This window comes from Colletes gigas, unplaced genomic scaffold (assembly GCF_013123115.1).
Source record: "Colletes gigas isolate AHSC1104 unplaced genomic scaffold, ASM1312311v1 Colletes_gigas_Sc00018, whole genome shotgun sequence".
Taxonomy (NCBI): Eukaryota; Metazoa; Arthropoda; class Insecta; order Hymenoptera; family Colletidae; genus Colletes; species Colletes gigas.
This window is the reverse complement of record NW_025106647.1, coordinates 3,579,325-3,604,506: the sequence shown is the minus strand read 5'-3', so window position 1 is coordinate 3,604,506 and position 25,182 is coordinate 3,579,325. Positions and strand designations below refer to the sequence as shown.

Sequence of the window (25,182 nt, the reverse complement as noted above, 5' to 3'; positions counted from 1 at the left end):
CCACCAATTACCATATTCAAAGTCGACCACTAGAGAAAAGGAAATTTTAGGTTTAGTTCACAGTGATATATGCGGACCAATGCAAGTACCGTCGTTAGGGGGAGCAAGGTACTTTGCTACCTTCATAGATGATAAAACACGGCATATAGAAGTTGCCATGTTAAGGGGGGGAATCCATTTAGAATGATCAAAAAATGCATTTTTTTTTTCTTGCATAAAATGTTAGCTTAACATTTCAGGAATATAATTCCAAAGTTTGAAATTGAAATTCGAAGACGTTTTGAAGGTACAGCTGATGAGCGTGATGCGCCTCTTGAGGCCAGGTAGCGCGCCGCGAGTATGTATACGGGCACGCTTGGCGCAGAGCTTTCCACTTTTTATTATTCCTACATTTTATTATTCGTTATTTGGAAAAGCAGGTATGTCTCCGAACCGGGTATTTCCGACGGTCTATTGTTCACATTTAACAAGTGACTGTCGTCGTCAGTTTCTCTCTGAAATTTAGCCTGTGTGGCCGTATTTTTCGAGAGTTTCGTGTTATTTTTCATCGAATTAATATGTCTTATCCGAAAGGTAGCCGAGAAATATCAGATCGCGCATCAAAGAGGCGCAAAAGATCATTTTCGGGTAATCAGTTTACTAAAAAAAGTGATAAAAGTGAAGAAGGAAGTACCAGTGCGAGCAGCAAAAAAATTTCAGCAAGCAATGTCTCCGATATTCCATGGAATCCTTTACACCATTATCGCATAATCGAATGGTACACTGTTTTTGCAACTTTTTCACAGATGGTTCTTTGTCGCGAGTGCAAACAAACTTTGACCTTTGAAGAAGGTGCACATCGAAGCCTCGGATTTAAATTAATTTTGATGTGCCGTTGCGGGCGAAGAAATATTAACTCAGGCCCTTTAATTAACACTGGATATGAAGTGAATCGACGAATTGTTTTCGTAATGCGACTTTTAGGCCTCGGTAGAGAAGGCATCAATTTATTTTGTAATATAATGGACATCTGCAACGGTTTAAACGAGAGCACGTATAATAATATCATCATGCATATTCATTCGGTTGTAACCTCAGTCTTTGAACGCCTAAGCAAGAAAGCTGTGGACCAAGAAAAGAAAGTGAATGAACAAAATGATCGGCCAATTTTTAATTTGAAAGTATCCGGCGATGGTTCTTGGAAGAGACGTGGCTTTAAGTCATTATATGGTGTAACTACGCTTATAGGTTATTATTCCGGTGAAGTTATCGATTTCGTAGTTAAAAGCAGTTACTGTCAAGCTTGTACAGCTTGGAAAAGTAAGCAAGACGATCCATGTTATGAAGAATGGTTTGAACAACACGAGGAGGAATGCGCAAAAAATCATACCGGGTCAGCAGGCAAGATGGAAGTTGATGCAATGAAAGAAATGTTTTTAAGATCAGAGGAGAAATTCGGCGTGAAGTACAGAAATTATATCGGGGATGGAGATTCTAAAACGTATAAAGCGATATTAGATATAAATCCGTATCGTGACGATTTTCCAGTTAGCAAAAGTGAGTTCGTCGGACATGTGGAGAAGAGAATGAGCACACGACTCCGAAACATAATAATAAAGGAAAAGCTCGGTGGCAAAGGGAAATTAACTGACACTTTAATAAAAAAGCTTACAACATATTATGGATTAGCCATTCGAAGAAATTCACACAATGTAGCTGATATGAAAAGAGAAGTAATGGCTACTTTTTACCACTTATGCTCGACTAACGAAAAACCACAACACGAGCACTGCCCACCAGGCGAAGATAGCTGGTGTAAGTGGCAAAAAGGAATAACGACAGGAGTCAATATGAAATTATTCGAGCATCCCCCTCCTCTTGACAAAGAAGTTGCTAAATTTGTGTTGCCAATATACGAGGATTTGTCAAAGGAAGATTTATTAAGTAGATGTTTAGACGGTCACACGCAAAATGCTAATGAAAGCTTTAACGCAACAGTCTGGCGTTTGACCCCTAAACATCTTAATTCCGGACGTAAAATAGTCGAAATTGCTGCGTATATAGCTGCTGCTATTTTCAATGAAGGCTACGTAGCAGTTTTGCAGATTATGGCAGAGCTGGAATTAAGGGTAGGCAGTCAAAGCAAAAAGTACGCCAAAGAAGTAGACGACCGCCGGCTGAATCGTCAGGGGCGACGCAGCTACCTGTTAACAAACGCAGCCCGAAAAGCGAGAAAAGATCAGCTTGCTAAAGAAAATGAGTATTTCGAGGACGAGGAAGGAGTATTTTATGGCCCTGGAATTGCTAATTAGTCGGTGAGTTGAAAATATCATGTAGTTTTCATGAGTCAAAACTTTACACGCGTTTTTCTCGAAACGTGACTTTTCACATTGGTGTAACGTGTAGCAAAAAAACTATTTGACCGATCATTCTGAAATTGTTATCACATCTTTATAACACAATTACCTTATCTATGAACCTAATTGTTTTTAAACTAAACAAAAAGAAATTACTTTTTTATTGCAAAAAAGAGAAACAAAATAGCCTAAAAAATGAACTTTTATTTTAAGTGCATAAAAATATCGCAGTTTTCAATTTTTTAGAATTCTATTTAGGTTCATCGATAAACTACAAGTATAAACTTTGTACTCATTTTTTTTTTCAGAAGCTTACAGAGGACGCTACAAGTCACACCCGCACACGAGTTTTTTCCCCTGCGCCTACCTCCGGCCTTGAATCTATACCGTGCCGCCATTTTTCAATAAAATTAAATGAAAAAATTCACGATTATTGACTAATACGTACTTAAATAAATGCCAGAGTTTAAAAAACGTACCACTTTTTTTTTTGTCTAAAAAAATTCCCAAAAATCATGTAAATTTGCAGCTTCTAAATGGATTTCCCCCCTTAAAAGAAAGGTCTGAAATATTTAAAGCTTTTAAAGAATATAAAGCAAAAGCAGAAAAGTCGACGGGTCATGAAATAAAGAGAATCCGCACAGATAACGCTAAGGAATATCTGTCCAAAAATTTCACTAATTTTCTTAAGGATGAGGGAATAACTAGACAGTTATCCGTTGAATACACCCCTCAACAGAACGGAGTCGCAGAGAGAGCGAACCGTACATTGGTCGAGATGGCGAGGTGTATGCTATTACAAGCTCAAGTACCATTTAGTTTGTGGGCAGAGGCAATTAACACAGCGGCATACATACGAAATCGTTGCCCAACAAAGGCGCTGGATGATGCGACGCCTCACGAAAAATGGAGTGGAAATAAACCATACATAGGTTATATGAGAATGTTTGGAAGTCGCGTGATCGCACTTCAGAAAAGACATCAACGCAATAAATTCGCACCAAAAGGGAAAGAATATGTGTTGGTCGGATACTCTGAAGAGGCAAAAGCGTATAGACTTTGGGAAAGAGGAACAAAAACCGTTGAAAAAGAAAGAGATGTCAAGTTCCTAGAAGATGAAACTCCATACATTCAAGAAGGTGAAGAAGAAATATTGTATGAGGTACCTTTAAACATACAAACAGCAGATGAGCAAGATCAAATATCCATCGAGGCAGACGAAGATACAGTTAGATTAGAAGAAAATGCAAATCAAGGGGAAGATAATCCAGTTAGCGAATCAGATTCAGATGAGGAGATGTACAGTACTCCTACTGCTCCAGTTGCACAAGGAACACGGCTTCGCGGACGGCCGAGTTTTTTGAGAGATGGAAAACCTGGAAGGCCCAAAAAGATTTTCCATTACGCTAACAAAGCCTCAAACCAAAATAGCGTACCGAATGGAGTACGAGAAGCTATCAGTAGTCCAGAAAAAACATTATAACCAGATTAAGAAATGCGAAGAAATTTAATAAAGGGATTGGTGGCAAAGGCAGCGGCAAACTAACGGATTCCTTGATTAAAGACTTGACAATATATTACGGACTGGCCATTAGAAGACATCCAAATTCTGTATCTGAAATGAAAAATGCAATATGGTCGACATTTTATCATAAAATTTCTACTAATTTAAAACCTCAGCACACCCTCTGTCCACCCGGTCCAAATTCATGGTGTAAATGGCGAGTTGCGGAAGCTAATGGGACACTGGAACAGTTTCAGCATGAAGCTCCTCTTGCTGAAGGTGTTCAGAAAGTGATATACCCTATATATGAGGATCTTTCTTCGGAAGAACTGCTTCATCGGTGCTTGGGCGGATGCACGCAAAACAATAATGAAAGCTACAACTCTACGCTTTGGCAGTTTGTTCCAAAGCATATATACACGGGTGCTAAAGTGATTCAAATAGCAGCTTTTCTTGCCGTATGTACCTTCAATGATGGGTATTCTCCATTATTGAAAATATTGGAAATATTGGGAGTGAAAATTGGACCGCAGGCAAAGATGTTCGCCGATGCTTCGGACAATCGCCGTATAAATGCAGCAGAGCGTCGTTCCCTTGCTGCCACAAGGGAGGGTAGATTGGAGGAAAAACGACAGAAATTGAAAAATAATGAATTATTTGAAGAAGCAGAAGGACTATTATATGGACCCGGCATAGCAGATTGACCGTAAGATGCCACACTATCCACGTATACATATAAAAACTGGACGTAAAACTTTAAAGCTGTTTTTCTCGAAACTACATTTTTCGGCACTGCGTGCGTGATAACTAAAAAACTATTCAAGATATCAACATCAAATTTATACAGTATCTTCAGAACTGGTCTCCCTATAGCATGAACTAGGATAATTGCGATATATGCAATACTTTTTCTTTTATTAACAAAAAAGCAACCAAATATATGAAAATATTCAGTATTTTTTCGTAAAATAGCTGCCATTTTGCCATTTTTTGTTTTTTTGAAAAGATCCTAGTTCATGCTATAACCACACTCATCTATATTAATAATATCGTTGGTTTTAGGATTTCGAATAACTTGTTCGCAAGATATCACGTACGCAGTCGGGTGCCGTTCGTAAAAACTGTTGTTTGATGATCAACAAAAACAGCGTAATCAATAGATATTATGCGTTGCAAAAATTCGTAAATATAGCTAAATATATAATAAATCTATCTACAAAATCCGGAATTAATCGCTCTTTAATAACCCGCAAAAAAAATCACAAAGAAATACGTATTTTTCATGCCTACAAGGTAGAATGGCCCCTTAAGTCGATTCTGTGAGAGACCGCGATTAAGTCATTGGAAAATCGGCAAACGTGTATTACGATACTTGCGAAAAACAATAGATTATGCGATTACGTACAAAAAGGTAAACACAAAATTAGAAGTCTACGTTGATTCGGACTGGGCCGGTGATGTACAAGATAGACGTTCGTGCTCTGGATTCACCGTGATTTTAGCAGATGGTCCAGTTAGTTGGAGCACACGGAAACAAAAATGCGTGGCGCTTTCAACTATGGAAGCCGAATATATAGCTTTATCGGAAGCAACTAACGAGACAATTTATTTGAGAAGACTGCTACATCATATCAAATCGGGAGATCTTTCGTTTGATCCCACGGACGTCTTTTGCGATAACCAAAGTGCAATTGCTTTATGTAAAAATAGCGTTCTTCATTCTAGAAGTAAACATATAGATATAAGGTATCATTACTCGCGAGAAGCATTGGAAAATAACGAGACAAATGTAAAATACATAAGTACGTATGATATGGTAGCAGATATAATGACCAAAGCATTGCCAAAGACAAAACATGTAAGGTGTGTAAGGTTGTTAAATTTATCCGATGAGAACATGAACGAAGATGCTGACTCGTAATTAAGGGGGAGTGTTGAATTTCGCGGTAATCAGCGCGTCAGCATGCATACTATACTTATAGAATACTGATATAGATGTAGCTCTCGGGGATCGAGCCTTTGACGAGCGACCACGTTTTTCATTATATAGAGGTGTAAAGAATTACTAAAGTATTAAAGATTGAACTATGTTACTATTTTCTTATACGTGCAATTGATTTCTGTTCGGTCCACAACGAGTGAAATCTAACAATTCCTATACGCATAATTGCATTGAAAGTTTGCCTACATATGGTTTTATTTACCGAAAAGACTTGCAAACGTGACTGTAAATAATTTAAATTATTTTGTATTTAGCAAATTGTAAAATGCTTCATTTGTACTAAATGGTCGTAGTCGTTTCATGCAATTTTATTATAATAGACTGTTTCCACTTTTTTACAAGTGTTGAGATAAATTCTTCTGCCAGCAGCTTCAGTATTTCATACTGACGATAAAATAGTAGTTTTCTAAAAGAACAAAATATTACAAGCGGGGAAAAAAATAACCACAAGTTTGTAAAGAGCGGAGTAAAATAAAAATGGCAGCGGTAATAATAAAAGTACTAAGCGATAATACCGGACGGAAAATTTTTGAGATGCGTGTGAATTTTCTTCGTCTCTTGTACAAAACGTCTTAATTCTGAAGCGACTAATCGGCACACATCGACAAGTATTTGAACTGATAAGCCACATTCCTCCGCCTCGTGCGATAATTGAAAACAACAAACTGTTGCATCTTTCCTATCAGAAGTTGCAAACAATTACTCATCCGCTTGCTTGTTTTCAGAATAATGAAACTCGAGCACGATCGTACATAACCATAAATTTACTAGTAATTTTAATTACAATCAGCTATTTAATTCAAATTTTGATCAATTGTATTTTAATTATCCTCTTCTGCTATGTTTCTCTATCGCCATTGATTTTCAAATGGAAGCTGAAATAGTAAAGTAAATAAAAATTGAAAAAATAATTGTAAAGTTGCAATCATTAAATAATACAATTCCTTTCGCGAACAATTTTCTATTAAGCGTGTTTCGAAGCAAATTTAAATCTTCGTGCAGAGTTTAATAAAACTAAGTGCAACTTCTGAAGAAAAAACTTTTCAGGCGTAAAATAACAAATCATTCCGCAACACCTTTCACCGAACCGATAATATCTTAAATGCTGTTGCAAGCATAAATAAACGAAGCTAAAGCAGTAAAAAGGAGGGAAAGAAAACCTTCTATTACTTTCAAGAATGCCAGCGGATGAATCAGAACCAGTTCTATATTTTCGCTGGCAAGCAAGGTAAATAATTAAAATCGTTTACGCCCGATGCACTTTCGAAATTGAAAAGAAAAGTAAATTCCAAATTGTTACGTGTCCACTCGGCAAGAAACGCCGCATCGCGGTAGAAAAATATTTAACGCGGATGTTACAAAGAAACAGCAATGAACTCGTCGCCGCGCTGCCATTCAGAATCGCAAGGTTAACCGTGTAAGTGGAACACGAGAGAGAAGGAAAGTAAATTTCTGCGTTACCGGCCGAGTTTCATGATCGCGAGGGGAAAAGCTCGTCCTTGAGTTCATATTTCCCGGCACCGATAGATCGCGCTCGTAATCGGGAGTGAATTGAAGCGCACGGACACATGCCGTACCGTGGCCTCGAAAAGTCGGTGACTCGGCGGCTGAGTCCGACAAACGGTTTGCGACGTTGCCGCTAGCCTCTGCTTTAAAGCGTATACATATATTTCTCCCATCCCATCGCACACGTCGCACGCGATAAATTCTTCCTCGATCGCATTCGGAACCGTCGTTTCTCTGGTCGAACGGATCGTTTTCCGAACCAGAAATGGGCTTAAAAAAAATAATACGAAAGCAAGACGAGAAATCAAGGGGCAAAAATTGCGTCGATGGAATCACATAAATCCATACGTAAACACGTCGGTTCGGAGTCGACGTTCCCTGCAAATTCATTCGTTGGCACGCTGAACTACCTTAGTCACAACTACTACCGGTACACGATGTCGAGATGGCGAAAGATTTCGTTGCAAATATACAATTGATTCTACCTCGGTCACGTCGTAGGACAGGATGCGCGTGGCTCTACCGCGCAGATGACGTCACACGAACTCTTGCTCCGGTAGCTCGGGTTATAACGCTGCCGTTTGGAAGGTTTCCTATTGACCTCGATGACGTCATTCAAGGTCACGTGACAAACTCTGAAGAAGTACTTTTTTAACGATTTCTTGTGTCCACGGAATTCGTTTGCGAGGGCAGTACGCCGAACGCACGGGGTGAGGGACCATTCTCACATGTGCAGTATTGTGTGTTGCCTCTTAATGCTACCACATAACGTGTCGAACGAAGACGAACGAGCGAATATCACGACCCTGGGCGCGAAGAATCGACATGTGCTCGTTCGTGAACCGCAGAATTAATGCACGGAAAAGAACAGACGGGAAGTTCGAGCCCCTTCCAACGGTTAGTTCTCTTTCGCTGTTTACGACTTTACGGACAGACACGCTGCTTGCAATTAGACGTTGACTCGAACCAATTATCGTTTCGCGTATTTTCAGGGAATCGAATATATCTGACCGCCTGCGCGACCCCCTGGTCGCGATATCACTATTCGTTTCAACTGTTTTCTTCTCTCAGCCTCTTCCTCAAGATTGAACTTGACGCGACATCGAGAGGGCGTGCATACTGCAATTATTTCGAAATCCATTTACGTTGTACATTATGTCTTGTACTTAAAACGTGAATTAATACTTTATAACGCGAACATTTATATTTCATGGAGACAATGACGACGAAGGCGTTGCAGGTGGCGTTGAACTTAGCTTTAAACGAGATTCATATAACTCGTAAAATATTTGTTGCATGAAAAAATGTTTTCAACGAAAGTTCGACAGTTTCCCGAGGGGCATCCAGTATTTTAATCTAGTTTTTGGTATTTTGCTTTTTCATCGAGATACTGTGAGGCAAGTTTCTTAATCAGTAATGAGGTTAGAAATTTTTCGAGGAAACCAGACAAGGATTTAATTTTTCAAAATTAAATAAGTCATCAGAGTGAAGTGCTATTAGTCAGAAAATGACGGGGCATTCTTAACCCAGGACGAAACTTATTTTATCGATATATGTATTTCCTTTCTTCCAGAAATAAATTTCGCTAGAGGGCACATTTAACATGTCCGGGAGACTCTGCTTTATTCGAAGTTCTCTTTTTTATACTCTTTTCTCACTTTTCATTTCCGTTTCTTCGACATTTTTTTTTAATGCGTCCAACGAAGAAATTTATTTTCTAATTTTGTTGATTTATTTGTCGCGATCTAAGTGACCGACAGAGAGAGAGAAAGATTTATCTTTTTATTTAGGGTCACATTTCATTTTCTGAGAAACACAAAACCGTCTCGTGAATTACGGCAAAAAATCTAATTTAACGGCCACCTTTCGCGAAGGATGTCGCGTTTCTTTCAAAATTGAAATATATCGCGTATATTCGTTTTTATTCGGCTTTTGGTTCATAGAAACTATTATTTTATTTTATCTAGTCCACTAGCAAAAACGATTGTGCACCAACCACTGTGCTACACGCATAGTCGCGAAAGTGTTAAAGGCGTCTGCGAGACGACATAACGTTTCAATGGTATCTCGCAACAGTATCTAGGAGAAACTGTCGAAAGGCTTCAATGGACGCGAATCGTATCTTCGCGTGGTCTTAGTGGCCATCATTGGCGAACCTTTTAGAGCCAGTTTTCGAAACGAACAGATAGCTAACAAACGACGGACATCTTCACAAATCGAGGAAGTCAGAGATGGACAAAGTTCTTATCGCGATAAAAATTTAGAAGAAAGAATAAAAGGCTAACTTTCGATCAGTTATTTGTTCGTAAAAAAGTGCAGTATAAATCACTGAATGAAATTATATTTTATCGCGAATTAATAAAAGTATTTAAATTATGTATGGTTAAAATCATTTGATGTAAATAAATATATATAAAAGTCTTGAGTTTTAATCAGTTGAATAATATCGAATAAAAGAAGAACTAATTTTATTTTTATTTCCCTCCTTATATTCTGGCCACGGTGCGTTACGAAAGCATCAGGAACGAATTGAGACACAAATTGCCCGTTTCGTTCGATCGAACGTCTCATTGGTGCCAGTAATTCTATCGATTACATCAAGACGTCTGTTAACGCGTGGAAAATGAGTATCAATTACCGGACATTAGTTCGATAATAGTTTCGCTACTGTGCGATCTGGCGAAAGAGTCAAACGATTGATACGCCTCGTGGAGGTTTGGCGTCGCGACACGTTCGCGCGGTAAATTTAAAAATCACGACCGTCGTACGGGGGACGTTGCGTTCGTTATAAATAACGGAATCGAGCTCGACGATTTACAGCAACGTTTATTTTCGTAAATGCAGTCACGGCGTTCTTAAGATCCGCGAGAGAAAAAAAAAACGACGCCGCGCGGCGCTTTCTCGAGCTTTTTTAGTTGCTTTTAATCGACCGAACGGACTAAACGCTACCGTCTTTCTCCGCGATGTTCGAAAACGGGAATTTTATTTTTGCGCGCATAAAGTAAAAGCCTCAACGTCGCGTTTCGAGGCGTCAGGAACAGGAAGAGGGGAACATCTACGATCTCAGCTTTTCGATAATTCGAACCGAAATTCTTGAACAGAATAACGTTACTCTTTCGACTGAATCTTTATTCCTGTTCTCTGGATCATCAATATTTTATTCTGTATAATAATTAGTACAAAACTAGTCCTGCTATCGAATTTTATTGTGTATAATAATTAATACAAAACTAGTCCTGCTATCGAATTTTATTGTGTATAATAATCAGTACAAAACTAGTCCTGATATCGAAGGTGAGTTAGGTTAAGTTATGTTAGGTCGGGGTTAGTTTTTGATAATTCGAACCAAAATTCTCGAACAGAATAATGTTACCAACTCTTTCGACTAAATGTTCCTGTTCTCTGGATCATCCATATTTTATTGTGTATAATAATTGATACAAACTTAGTCCTGATATCGAAGGTCAGTTAGGTTAAGTTAGGTTAGGTCGGGATTAGTTTTTGATAATTCGAACTGAAATTCTCGAACAGAATAATGTTACCAACTCATTCGACTAAATGTTCCTGTTCTCTGGATCATCCATATTTTATTGTGTACAATAATTGATACAAAATTAGTCCTGATATCGAAGGTGAGTTAGGTTAAGTTAGGTTAGGTCTGGATTAGTTTTTGATAATTCGAACCAAAATTCTCGAACAGAATAATGTTACTACTAGAATTGACTTCCGGGTTGAAGCCGCGTTCAGAAGACGAGATCGTCCGACGTTTCGCCAGCATTGCAGCTAGCTTCATCAGGGAATCAAATAATCTGTGATACTGAAGAAAGTATCAGAGGGGGCCCTAACTTATACCTGTGTCCATCGTTGCGGATCAGTGCACCATCCAATAGTTTTTAATTGGGCAGCTGGTCAATTAAAAAAAAACTGGGAGGAGGCTGCTCCAGATTGGATTGAGACATAGACCTGTGGGATCGGGAAGATAATGACTCCGCTCTGTTCCGTTCCGCACAATTGTATTGTTGCTGTCGTACAACGACGTGACTCGTGGTGCGGGTTACGCTCGACTCTCTGGTACGATCATCGCCACCGTACCAAGAGGCCTTCAAAAACAAAAGACGGTCAGAGACGACAACGGCTTTTCGGCTCACGCGGCTCTGGTCGTCTCGTGTGCAACCATACATTGTAGCGGCTTCGAACGGCTAAGGCGTATGTGGTGCCTTGGCCGCCACACTACCCCCCTGCCAGTAATTGGCACAATTACGAAAAATTGACCGACTACATTACCACTACCATTTACTCTATTATATAAAATACGTTATCCTAACTAAGATTTACATTACAGTATTTGAACAGAGTTGAAAAAAAAAAGGAATTTACATGGAGTTTAATATATAATACGTAATACCTAAAAATACATGAAAGTACATAAAAGTGATGGATAAAAATAAATGGTATATGATACTTATTATAATAATGCGCAAGCCTTAAGTACTACCGCGTAATTTGAAATCGCTCGGGAAAACGTACGCGTCTACCTGAACGCGTGACACGTTGCTGTATAACCGGCGCATTGTCAGGTACGTTTGTTTGTGTGACCGGCTGATTTTCTATGCTCACGGGATCCGGTCTGTTTTCTGCTAGCATATAAGCAGGCTTTAGCCTTTCAATTGATATATTTATTTCCTTACATCTAATGTTTATTGTAAATGTTTTTTCGCCTCGGCGCACTACGGCGTATGGACCTTCATAAGCGGGTTGTAAAATAGTTTTGGCTGAATCTGTTCGGATGAAAACATGTGTTGAACTGCTAAGATCTTTGAAAACGAATGTACGATTAACGGAATGGCGCGATGCATTAGAGGGACTCAATTTAGAAAAATGGTTGCGTAGTCTATTAGTAAAATCGGAAGCATTTTCTGTGCCTTCCGCTGAATGCGAAGACAAGAACTCTCCCGGTAATCTTAATGGCTCGCCATAAACTAATTCCGCTGAGGTAGCGCCGAGGTCTTCTTTCCAGGCGGAACGAATACCGAGTAGAACCGTCGGAAGTATTTCTGTCCACTTGTCGGATCCGTGGCACCTTATAGCCGACTTGAGCTGTCGGTGAAAACGCTCTACCATCCCATTGGCCGCTGGGTGATACGCCGTTGTGCGAAGGCGTGTGGATCCAATTAAATTGTTCAGCGCAAAAAATAATTTGGATTCGAACTGCCTACCCTGATCGGTGGTAATCCGTACGGGAGCACCAAACCGCGCTACCCAACCGTCATAAAAGGTTCGAGCTACGGTTTGGGCCTCCTGATCGACCATGGGGAAGGCTTCCGGCCACCGCGTATATCTGTCTACACAGGTCAGACAATACCTGAAACCTTCGGACACCGGTAAAATTACTATGTCTAAATGAATATGTTTGAATCGCGCAGAAGGTTTAACAAATGTAGCCAATGGTGCAGTCACATGACGGGAAATTTTTGATCTTTGGCACGGTATACAGCAACGTGTCCACGTGCGAACATCTCTTTTAATCGACGGCCAAATATAACGTTGCGTTATGAGCTTGATCGTCGCGTTAATACCTGGATGTGATAATACATGTAACATATTAAAAACTGCACGTCGGAAAGGAGGGGTGACATAAGGTCTTACATTCTTAGTCGAAATATCGCAAAAAATTTCGGAAGACGTGCCAGGCAACGAGACTTTGCGTAATTGCAGGCTAGATTCGCTATTCAACAACCGCTGCAACTCCTCATCCTGGGCTTGCAATTTTGCCAATTCTTCGAAATTAATCGAGTGGTTAACCGTTTCCACTCTGGACAGTGCATCGGCAACGACGTTGTCTTTACCGGAAATATGTTGAATATCTGTAGAGAATTGCGCAATGTAATCTAGGTAACGGAATTGTCGAGGAGAGCATTTATCTAATTTCTGTTTGAAAGCGAAAGTTATGGGTTTATGGTCTGTAAAAATCGTGAAATGTCTGCCTTCGAGCATATGTTTGAAATGTTTTATTGCTAAATAGATAGAAAGTAGTTCCCGGTCGTAAGCTGAATACTTCTTTTCGGCAGATCCTAATTTCTTAGAAAAGAATGCTAATGGTTGTCGTTCGTTGCCGACGCACTGATGTAAAACAGCTCCTACGGTGTAATCAGAAGCATCGCAGGTAACCGACAATGGAGCGTTGACCGCAGGATGAGAAAGCAGGGTTGCGTTTGCTAAACTATTTTTGGTATTTTCGAAAGCCTGACGCGCTTCCGAAGTCCAGGCTATCGGGGTCTTGCCCTTTAAATTGCCGGCTAAAAGGTCGTTCAAGGGTGCTTGAAAGCGAGCGGCATCTGGGATAAAACGGCGGTAAAAATTAAGCATTCCCAAGTACTGCCTCAAATCCTTCGCGTTTTTCGGAAGGGGAAATGACTTTATGGCTTGTACCTTGCCGGGCAAAGGTTGAGTGCCGCTTTCATTTACCCGATAGCCTAGAAATTTAACTTCTTCCTGTCTGAACGTGCATTTATTCGGATTAACAACAATGCCATAATCTTTTAATCGTTTAAATAATAATTCTAAATGGCGCAGGTGATCGGCTTGGGATTCTGAGGCGACCAAAATGTCGTCTATATACGCGTAACAAAAATCGAAACCGCGTAAAATTTCGTCGATAAAGCGCTGAAATGTTTGCGCGGCATTTCGTAACCCGAACGACATGTACGGGAATTCAAAAAGCCCGAACGGCGTTGTAATGGCCGTTTTTCCGACGTCTTCCGACGCAACCGGAATCTGATTATAAGCTCGGACGAGATCTATTGTGGAAAATACCTTTTTGCCACTCAGTTGTTGCGCAAAATCCTCAATGTGACGCACGGGGTATCGGTCGGGAATTGTCCGTGCGTTTAACGCTCTATAGTCACCGCAAGGCCTCCAAGCTTCTTCGCCCTTCTTCGGAACCATATGAAGGGGTGCTGACCACGCGCTCTTCGAAGGACAAGCGATGCCCATCTTCACCATCGCGTCGAACTCCTTCTGGGCAGCCCTGAGCCGGTCCGGTGCAAGCCGCCGCGGCTTGCTGGAAACGGGTGGTCCAGGGGTTGTCTCGATGTAATGCACCGTTTGGTGCGTAGTCCTCATCGGGGTGCCGCTAGGCCGTGTAAGTTCCGGCATCTGCATCAGGAGCTGGTGGTAAACGGTAGTCCCTGCTACTGTCTTCACCGACGGCGTTTCATCCTCGGCTCGTGTTCCGCGGACCGTTAACGACGTGGTCCGATCGACGAGGCGACGATTGCGGATGTCCATCATAAGATCGAAGTGATCGAGAAAGTCTACCCCGATTATGGGTTTTGTAACATCCGCAACCACGAATCGCCACACGAAATCCCGTCGTAGGCCGAGGTGCAGGTTTAACGACACTGTCCCGTAGGTGTTAATTACACTCCCAATCGCCGCCGCCAGCTGGTACTTCGATCTTTCTCGCAATCCGCCTAGCAGGCGGCGCGGAAAAACGCACAAATCGGCCCCGGTATCCACTAAAAATTCCGTCTTCGAGCTGTTGTCTAAGATGAAGAGGCGGCGTGATGCTGGATTTGTGTCGCTGGCCGCCATCAACGACTCCCTAGGTCGTTTCCCTGATCCGTGGCGTTCCAATTGCACGGTGCAACGCACCTCTGCGCGGCCGGACCGAACCGCCAATGGTACCAGCATTTCCCTTGATGGTCCATTTGTCCTCCCGCGGGCCGCTCTCGCGATCGCGATAGAGATCGTCTGCGGTAGCGCGAGTTTGGATGATTTCGGTGGGTCCACCTGCGACGGGAAGATTGCCCCTGGTCCACCAAGGATTCGCGGATGGCAGAAATTTCCTGCCTCAAGGAAAGAGCCAATTGTGACATCTTAATGTTTAACATGGCCTCGATGCTCGGGCCCGGCGGGGGTATTTGGCAGGATGCAGATACGCCCGTAATCGCGGCCTCCGTGACGTGTACCCGCGGTGTCATCGTATCCGCAACAGCGTCTGCCAACTCTGCCACCTTATCCAGCGGGGTGTCCCGCTGCGTGGCTAAAATCACCTGCATATTAGCAGGTAGTCGGCCCATCCAAAGCGTCCGCAATACACCGTCCGAAAAAGCCGTACCGGCCAATCCGCGCAGGTGACGAAGAAATTGGGACGGTTTTCTGTCCCCGATTTCCTTGTGTTCCAATAACCGCCGCGTTTTCTGTTCCTGCGACGCACTAAGCCGGCGAATGAACTCATTTTTTAGCGTCGTGTACGGATCCGCGGCCGGGGGATTCATGATAATGTCTCTTACTTCCGCGGCGTGTCGCGCACTTAACGCGCCGAGAATGTACCCGAATTTCGTGGTCTCCGACGTTACATTGGATACCTCAAAACTTCTCTCTACCATTGAAAACCACATCTCCGGGTCTCCCGGACAAAACTCGGGTATCCGTACAGCGACGCGATCAACTGCCAACGGCACACCCGTGGATGTCCCTGCGTTAACGTTAGGGTCAGTCATTTTACCAGTCTTGGTCACAAAAAAAAAATAGTTTCACCGCACACACACACCGCGCTTACTATTTGTCAGACCGTGTCCTTTTCTTATGTCCTTAACACTATACACTTATTTCTCTACCCTAACTAATATTGTCCGTATACGAAAAATGTCCAAATTTTCTTAAAAAAAACTTTACTTGCGCGGCGAGATCACGTCGGGGTCACCAATGTGGGATCGGGAAGATAATGACTCCGCTCTGTTCCGTTCCGCACAATTGTATTGTTGCTGTCGTACAACGACGTGACTCGTGGTGCGGGTTACGCTCGACTCTCTGGTACGATCATCGCCACCGTACCAAGAGGCCTTCAAAAACAAAAGATGGTCAGAGACGACGACAACGGCTTTTCGGCTCACGCGGCTCTGGTCGTCTCGTGTGCAACCATCGTCTCGTGTGCAACCATACATTTTAGCGGCTTCGAACGGCTAAGGCGTATGTGGTGCCTTGGCCGCCACAGACCTTTATCCCGATTGATGTTGTTCGGGTTTTTTCGGATTTCTACCGCTTCACGGTATTTCCTAGGGAAATAAGCTTTTTCCTTAGCCAGGACTTTGACATCTTGGAAAAGAATCTTGTGGCTAGTCTCAATCTGGTGTCCGGCTACAGCTGACTGTACGTAACCCAATCTGGAGCATCTTTCGTGTTCCTTTAGGCGAGTATTGACACTCCTCCCAGTTTCACCGATGTACACCTTACCGCATGAGCAGGGTATTCTGTATACACCTGGGCAGGTAAGGAGTGGACACGGGTCTTTGGCAGAGGTCAAGATTTGACTCACCTTTTGAGCCGGTTGGAATATCGTTTTAATATTATATTTTTTGAGAACCCACGAAATCCTGTCTGTTATTCCCTGTAGATAGGGTAAAAACGCAATAGATGTTAGGGTGTTTTGTAAAGGTGGGGATTGTGTATTTGTGTTACCTGGTGTATTGATTATTTTGCGCATCGTGCGGTTGATCTGAGGTGTAGTGTAGCCGTTCTTAATTAGAGCTGTTTTTACGTTGGTGAGTTCTTGTTGAAGGGAGGATGGTTCTGAAATTGAGACTGCTCTGGTGATTAAGGAAGAAATGACCGATACCTTTTGGGATGGATGATGGTGTGAAGAAGCTTGTAGATATCTGTCTGTGTGAGTAGGTTTTCGGTATACTTTATGTCCAAGAGTGCCGTCGTGTTTTCTGTTTACCAGGACATCCAGGAAAGGGATTTGCTGGTTCTTCTCTATTTCGACTGTGAACTTGATCTCTCTAGCATGTCTCCATATTACAAAAGTGTCATCCACATATCGGAACCAGGCCGTGGGTTTGGCTGGAGCATTCTCTAGAATGGTTTTTTCTAGGTGTTCCATGAAAATGTCCGTCACCACTGGTGAGATGGGTGAACCCATTGCTGCGCCTATTTCCTGTCTGTAGAATTCACCTTGGTAAGTGAAGTACGTGGAGGTGAGGCAGTGCTCTATGAGTGGGATTAAGTTCGAAGGGATTAAGTTGGTATTACGGATGATGTCTAAAGTTTCTGGAATTGGGATGCTGGTGAATAGTGACTCAACGTCGAAGCTGACAAGGATGTCCTGAGGAAGAACTCTGATATTATTGATCTTCTTGACGAAGTCGGTGGAATTTTTGATGTGTGATGAAGTATTGCCTGTAAGCGGTTGCAGAACACGACAGAGGTATTTGGCTAGATTGTGTGTAGGTGAATTGATGGCGCTGACTATAGGACGTAAAGGAATATTGTCTTTGTGGATTTTTGGTAGTCCATAAAGTTTAGGTGGTTGTGGTTCTGTCGAGGTAATGGATTTGGAAATTTCTGGCGAGAGGTTAGCTTGTTTAATAAGCTGGTTAGTTATTCTGGAAATTCCAGGTGTAGGGTCCTTGTTTATTTTGGTGTACGTTGAGGTGTGCAGGAGGTCCTGGATTTTGCTATTGTAATCCTTCCTGTACATGACGACTGTGGCGTTGCCTTTGTCTGCCGGCATGACAAGAAGGTTTTTGTTTTTACGTTTTGGGTTACGTACAGTCAGCTGTAGCCGAACACCAGATTGAGACTGGCCACAAGATCCTTTTCCAAAATGTCAAAGACCTGGCTAAGGAAAAAGCTTATTTCCCCAGGAAATACCGTGAAGCGGTAGAAATCCGAAAAACCCGAACAACATCAATCGGGATAAAGGTCTATGTCTCAATCCAATCTGGAGCAGCCTCCTCCCAGTTTTTTTTTAATTGACCAGCTGTCCAATTAAAAACTATTGGATGGTGCACTGATCCGCAACGATGGACACAGGTATAAGTTAGGGCCCCCTCTGATACTTTCTTCAGTATCACAGATTATTTGATTCCCTGATGAAGCTAGCTGCAATGCTGGCGAAACGTCGGACGATCTCGTCTTCTGAACGCGGCTTCAACCCGGAAGCCAATTCTAGTAGTAATCACTATGGCCGCGAAAGCCTAAAAAGTAGAATAATGTTACCAACTCTTTCGACTAAATGTTCCTGTTCTCTGGATCATCCATATTTTATTGTGTATAATAATTGATACAAAATTAGTCCTGATATCGAAGGTGAGTTAGGTTAAGTTAGGTTAGGTTTGGATTAGTTTTTGATAATTCGAACCGAAATTCTCGAACAGAATAATGTTACCAACTCTTTCGACTAAATGTTCCTGTTCTCTGGATCACCCATATTTTACTGTGTACAATAATTAGTACAAAACTAGTCCTGATATCGAAGGTAGGTTACGTTAGGTTAGATCTGGATTAGTTTTTGATAATTCGAACCGAAATTCTCATCAGAATATCGGTAACAACTCTTTCGACTAAATATTCCTGTTCTCTGGATCATCCGTATTGTAGTGTACAATAATTAGTACAAAACTGGTCTTCATGTCAAAGGTGGGAATGCATAATACAACGATTGAAAAATAACCTCGAATGAACAAAATATTTGACGAGGACTATAATGTTTCATGAAAACTTGTAACTAATAAATTATTAGTATAATCGAAAAATTAGAATGAAACAAATAAATGTAAATTTGTACACCACTATCTCTTCCTATCTCTATAGTTTTTAACATTGTTACTTTATCGATATTCTAACATAGGTTATAAAATACAGCAATGCTTGGATAATTGCGAGTCATTTTCTATTGGATAAGTGAACGATAGTCATCCCTACTACCGAAAGGGGGCTCACTTTGTGTAGTGTAACCAGATCAAAAATGAATCTTTCTTATTTTTGTTTCTTTTTAAATGAAACTTTTACCAATGTATTTGTGAGAGTTCTCTGATTAAAATAAGACCAAACACAATATAATTTATTGTTAACCTACTTCTAATAAAGCATAAAATCTCATTAAATACGTAAATATGATCCTGATGAAAATTATATTGTATCTGGTCTTATTTTAATCAGATAAACCTCAATTATATTAGTAAAGGTGCCATTAACAAAAAAATAAGTTTCACGTTGTGTTCTTATTTTTCTAAATTTTTTCTTTTTAATGAAATTATTATCACTGTATTTGTGAGAATTCTCTGATTAAAATAAGTCCAAATATGATATAATTTGATTTTAACTTACTTCTAATACAGTATAAAATCTCGTTAAATATGCAAATCTGATCCAAGCTGTATCATGTTTGATCTTATTTTAATCAGAAAAACTTCACAGTTATATTAGTAAAGGTCTCAACGATAGAAATTTTATTTAAAAATGTATTACGTCATAAATAATACTCGATGACTAGAAAATTTTGGAAATGGTTGCCCTACATCATTTAATAAATATTGCTTTTATATAGATTTAAAAATGTCTACTATATTTGGTCTTAAGTTACTGTAAATAAAGGGTAAAATCGCATTAAAATAAATTAGTTACCGGTATATGATATAATATATTCACATTTTGCAAATACACTGTTGTAATTGCAGTTTTCATTTATATTATCCGCAGCATGCAAACGCGTATGGAAACACTTAACACTTTCACGACCAATAGTAAGGTGAGTGCCTTTGCCATGATGCAACCTTACTGCTTCAATCAAGATAATAATAATGGGCAGTGTACAGTCGGTTCTCGTGATTGTATGGTGTGTCTTTGTGAATTTAAATTTTATTATCCATAAAATGAATCCTCGTTATGCAATTAAAAATTTATCACATTCGTTTTCTATATTACCTATAATCGTTTACTTCTTTCACAGATAATTGGACAATTTCATGCAATCGACACACTGCGTAATCTTTCTTTAAAAATATTAATACAAAACAATAATTGTATTATATTTCCATCAAAATTAGCAATACTCTGTGCCAAAGATTATGAATACTTTGGAGAATACTAAATAAATGAACTTACCCACGTATCAGTACTTATTTACAAAATTACGAAGAATAGAAATAATTCTTATGCCCTCTTATTTGTTTAAAAATATTTTCAGTAAATAATTTCTACGTAAGGATTAAATATTTCACAAGTAAGAAGGAAAATTTTTTGGCATTACCAATCTAAGGATAATTGAACAAATTTTGTTTTTAGATTAGCGTTAAAGAATCAAATTTTATAAGGCTACATTTTTTACTTGAAATCGATCAATTGTCTGTCCCAAATATAAATTCATATATTTTCTCAAATAGAAGTTACTGTCTTTCTATTAATGTTACCTACATTACGTTATTACCGATGAAGATATTTCGTTAATTACGTTTCCTCGTAATTCTGCACAACACTTATTTGCATTTTCCACATAAAGGCATTAATACGATACGATCGAGACAATGGCCTGTATTACTTGATTCTATTGAGCAGAGAAGAATAGAAGTAATTTGTGAGAATTAACTACGGATTTCCAGTCTTAAATACAGCTTTTCGTTTGCCATTACGCTTTAAACTTTCAGATTCCCTCGCAACGGTAAAATTTATGCAACGAGTAAGCGAGTACTAAATTTTATACGGCATCTAAGTGCATTAATAACGTAGAAATGTTTAATTTAAACTGTTTTGGGTCTCAGAATATTCTTCACCATTGTTTCATAATAATTTACAACAATCTTCAGAAGAATGAAAATTGCATTTCTCATAATAATCTTCAAAATAATTTTTACTAATTATATTTTCAATTTTTATTTCTTTACATGAAATTGTGTTACTAAAGTTGATCACGTGTATTCGATTTCTCGTTCAAAAGTAAACGTTAATATAATAGTATAGTAAATACTGTTTAAAGAAATTTTGTAAAAGGAATGTGTAGATAATTTGTTTTCAATATTGCTGCATAAAATGTATCCGTTCTGCTTAAAATATTCGATTTAGTCATCGTTGGACAGGTTTTATATTAATCTGGGCGATGAATATTTAAGCACTCATAATGCACTGTTATTTATGCATTATAAGCATGGCGATTATCACAGACGATGTACGGAACTTTAACAAAGAAACATCCATAATAAGCATCGTCTTTCAATAAATTACATTACTAGACATAGTTTCACGTTTAATTAGTTCGATAGCAACAATGTATAATTGAAACTTCGAGATGATTCAGCTTATACGTGCACGATATAAGAATAATTTATGTTCATATTATTTTGTCAATCAGGCTTGTCTAGACTGATTTACTGTCTTATAATCCTGTTAATTAAAAACGTTGACGTTGACATATTTTCTAATATAATTTTTCCTCCTTGAAATATTCAGATAAATTATTAATACTGGAAAAGTTTTTTTCTGATCGTAGACGCAAGTATTACTCAACCATCATTCATAATTTAATCAAAAATTTTGCATATTCCAAAAAGTATTAATCATACCTATGGATCGCTAAAAAGTCTCTTGCGAATACATTATAATCTATATATAGAAATCTTGCAAAATTACTAGTAAGATAAAAGGAAGATCTCTTTTTCTTCAACACAGATTATTACCAGAATACGGATGTTTATGCATTTATGGGATATTTAAATTCTCAAAAAACTGCAGGATGCACTTAATATGCAAAAATATAAGAAATACGTAAGACACGAATTATTATACAGGGTGTTCGGCTACTCCTGGGAAAAATTTTAATGAGGCATTCTAGAGGCCAAAATAAGATGAAAATCAAGAATACCAATTTGTTGATGGAGGCTTCGTTAAAAAGTTATTAACAATTAAATTCAAAAATTTCAAATCATACTAAAAAAATTATATTTAGTTATAGGGGTCAAGCACAAGCATTTTTGGTCATTAGACATATTCTTGAAATCCTACCCACTTTCTAGAAAAAAATTCGAGGTGTGAAATTTTTCGATGGAAAAAAAAAATTCAAAACGTTCTGGAAAAATTATTTTTGATTGCGCGGGTAAATTACAATCATTTTTGGTGAATAGACATACCCCCGAAATCCTGCGCATTTTCGAGAAAAAAATTCAGTACGGGCGGAACTTAAAACGTTATTAACTTGTTAATGAAACCTCCATCAACAAATTGATATTCTTGATATTCGTCTTATTTTGGCCTCTAGAATCCCCCATTAAAATTTTTCCCAGGAGTGGCCGAACACCCTGTATTCAGTGATTGAGACAGCCTTCTATAAAGCTCCCATTTCATCAATTCTATAAATAAAAATATGAATTTGCATAAAGACCCGCAGTTTGGTCAAACTTATTTGTTAATGGGACCTTATTAATATATTTGTGAGGTTTCTCTGATTGGAATAAGACAAAATACAATGTACATAACTTGAAATTCATCCGAAGAAAGGAAGAACACAAATTACTAGTTCAAATATTCCTCAAGTTATCAAGTTCGTGCACGTAAAAACTCGATTTTCCGAAGTTAGAGTTTTACGCTGTGGTTGGTTGAAGTATGATTTATACGAAAGTTGCCAAAGTAGATTTTCGGATCTAAGAACTGGTCATACAAGATTTATCCGCTCGTATATCTTGAATAAAAATTCTGTGGATGATCCTCCTTGCAACAAACTTTTTCCAAACAGCTCTTCAATAATAATTTCTTTCCTGTGAAAGATAATTTGAAGTATTCCAAAAGAACTACTACTCCCTCGAAATTTTATAAAGGAAATTAAATTTTCTAAAAAGTATGATCATCGATATAATACATAAACGACTATTAATAATCAGATATTGTTTTTATGTACGTTTCGATTCACACATTTTTAATAAACATAATTATATAATCTAAATAAACACATGTTAAATGTATTACATTATACTTATTTTATATAAATTTCATCTATACAGGGTGTTCGGCCACCTCTAGCAAAAATTTTAATGAGCGATAGTAGAGGCCAAAATAAGACGAAAATCAAGAATACTAATTTGTTGATGGAAGCTTCGTTAAAAAGTTATTAACAATTAAATTCAAAAATTTCAAATCGTTCTGGAAAAATTATTTTCGGTTGCGGGGGTCAACTACAATCATTTTTGGTGAGTACACATACCTCCGAAATCCTATCTACTTTCGAGAAAAAAAATCGAGTAGGTGCTGAAATTTTTCGGCGAAAAAAAATTTTTCAAATCATTTTAAAAAAATTATTTTCGGTTGCGGGGATCAATTACAATCATTTTTTATCATTACACATACCTCCGAAATCGTACGCACATTCGAGAAAAAAATTCCTTACTGAAAATCCAATTAGGTGCCTAAATTTTTAAACGGAGAAAAAAAATTGCAAATCGTTGTGGAAAAATTATTTTCGGTTGCGGGGGTCAATTACAATCAGTTTTTGTCATTAGACATACCCACGAAATCCTGCCCACTTTCGAGAAAAAAAATAGAGAAGGTGTGAAATTATTTGAGAAAATTAAAAAATTGCAAATCGTTGTAGAAAAATTATTTTCGGTTGTAGGGTTCAATTACAGTCATTTTTGGTGAATAGACATACCCCCGAAATCTTGCGCATTTTCGAGAAAAAAATTCAGTAAGAGCGGCACTTTAAACGTTAATAACTTTTTAACGAAGCTTCCACCAACAAATTAGTATTCTTGATTTTCGTCTTATTTTGGCCTCTACTATCGCTCATTAAAATTTTTGCTAGAGGTGGCCGAACACCCTGTATATGTATGTCATATAATTACATTTATTTTGAAGACAACTGAATTCAAATAAATCAATAATTACTGATAAATAAAAGAGGATTCAAAAAGTTTTTAACATTTTGAAGAACGATTTTTATCAAATTTGTAATAATGAAGCAAGTGGATCAAATTTTCAATCCTATGTACCCTTCAATTATGTTTAAAATTAGCATTCTTATCTAGAAACATATAAGGAGACTATAATATATAAGGGTAAAAATTGCCTCACATTTATTAAAAAATATAATCAAATAGTAAACTAATCTTCCACGATATAACTATCTCATAAGTCATGTAACTTACAGTATAATTGGTATTTAAACACTGTTCCCCTGCTAATATTTCCGGTTCATGTTCCACTGATTTTGGTACTTCCGTGTGGTTCTAGAAACCACTGATTTAGGATGCCACAAGAAAAACATGAATTTCAACTTAATTTAAAAATCGTTCTTCAATTACTGTGCTTCCAATTTTAGTTTAGAAACGTAAAATCTATCGTACAATCTTTTTATTTTCTGGTTTACTGAGATTTTATTATACATATACGTGATACTTTCAAATTTTTGTACGTAATTTTGGGAGACTTTCACGTTTGTTTCTATTTATACATCCAATTATCAGGCAAAAATGATTTATTTAAATTTAATTTCCTTCGTTTAAAATAAATTTATTCCCGCAGTAACTAAATTTCTCTCTCCGGTCTAGAAGCCCATCATAAATTCAATTGAACAAAATTTCGAGATACGAATTCCTTTATCCGAAAATAAATTTATTCAGTAATAACTAAATTTCTCTCTTCGTCTCCATATCAAATAAATTTTACCAAAAAATGTGCGTGGTTCTTGTTTGGACTTTCACTATCGATATTTGATAGTTCCATTTGCCAATAAATATTATACTCTCACAAATCATTATAAAAACTACGTGTACACGTAATAGCACTTCCAGCTGAATGCCAATTACGTAAATATATACCCAGTGGGCAGCGGACGCGTTAATTTGCATTTCATATCGTCTAACCTAATGTGTTCGCGCCTTTTCGAATACAATTTTTTCCTATCGATTATCCACGAAAAAAAAAGAAAAAAATTAATAAAAAAAATATCGTTATGCACGGGAGTGCCAGTAGATCAATGTAAAACTCGACGCATGCGTTAAAATTTTTATTTCACTTAAATGATACGCGAGTAAATACCTTATCGATCGACGAGTTCAAGAATAACG

At 38.6% G+C, this 25,182-nt stretch overlaps 2 protein-coding genes across 2 annotated transcripts in view; one reads left to right on the top strand and one right to left on the bottom strand.

The window, feature by feature from the left end:
* The window catches only part of LOC122400453 (nuclear receptor coactivator 2-like), a 286,464-nt gene that overhangs the window by 46,166 nt on the left and 215,116 nt on the right, over positions 1–25,182 (bottom strand). The gene's annotated exons all lie outside the window — the stretch shown is intronic.
* LOC122400460 lies at positions 558–2,701 on the top strand. The gene is made up of 2 exons (XM_043401946.1): positions 558–2,294; positions 2,645–2,701. Exon 1 carries the CDS (start codon positions 558–560, stop codon positions 2,289–2,291), a length of 1,734 nt encoding a protein of 577 aa, XP_043257881.1. The 3' UTR covers positions 2,292–2,294; positions 2,645–2,701.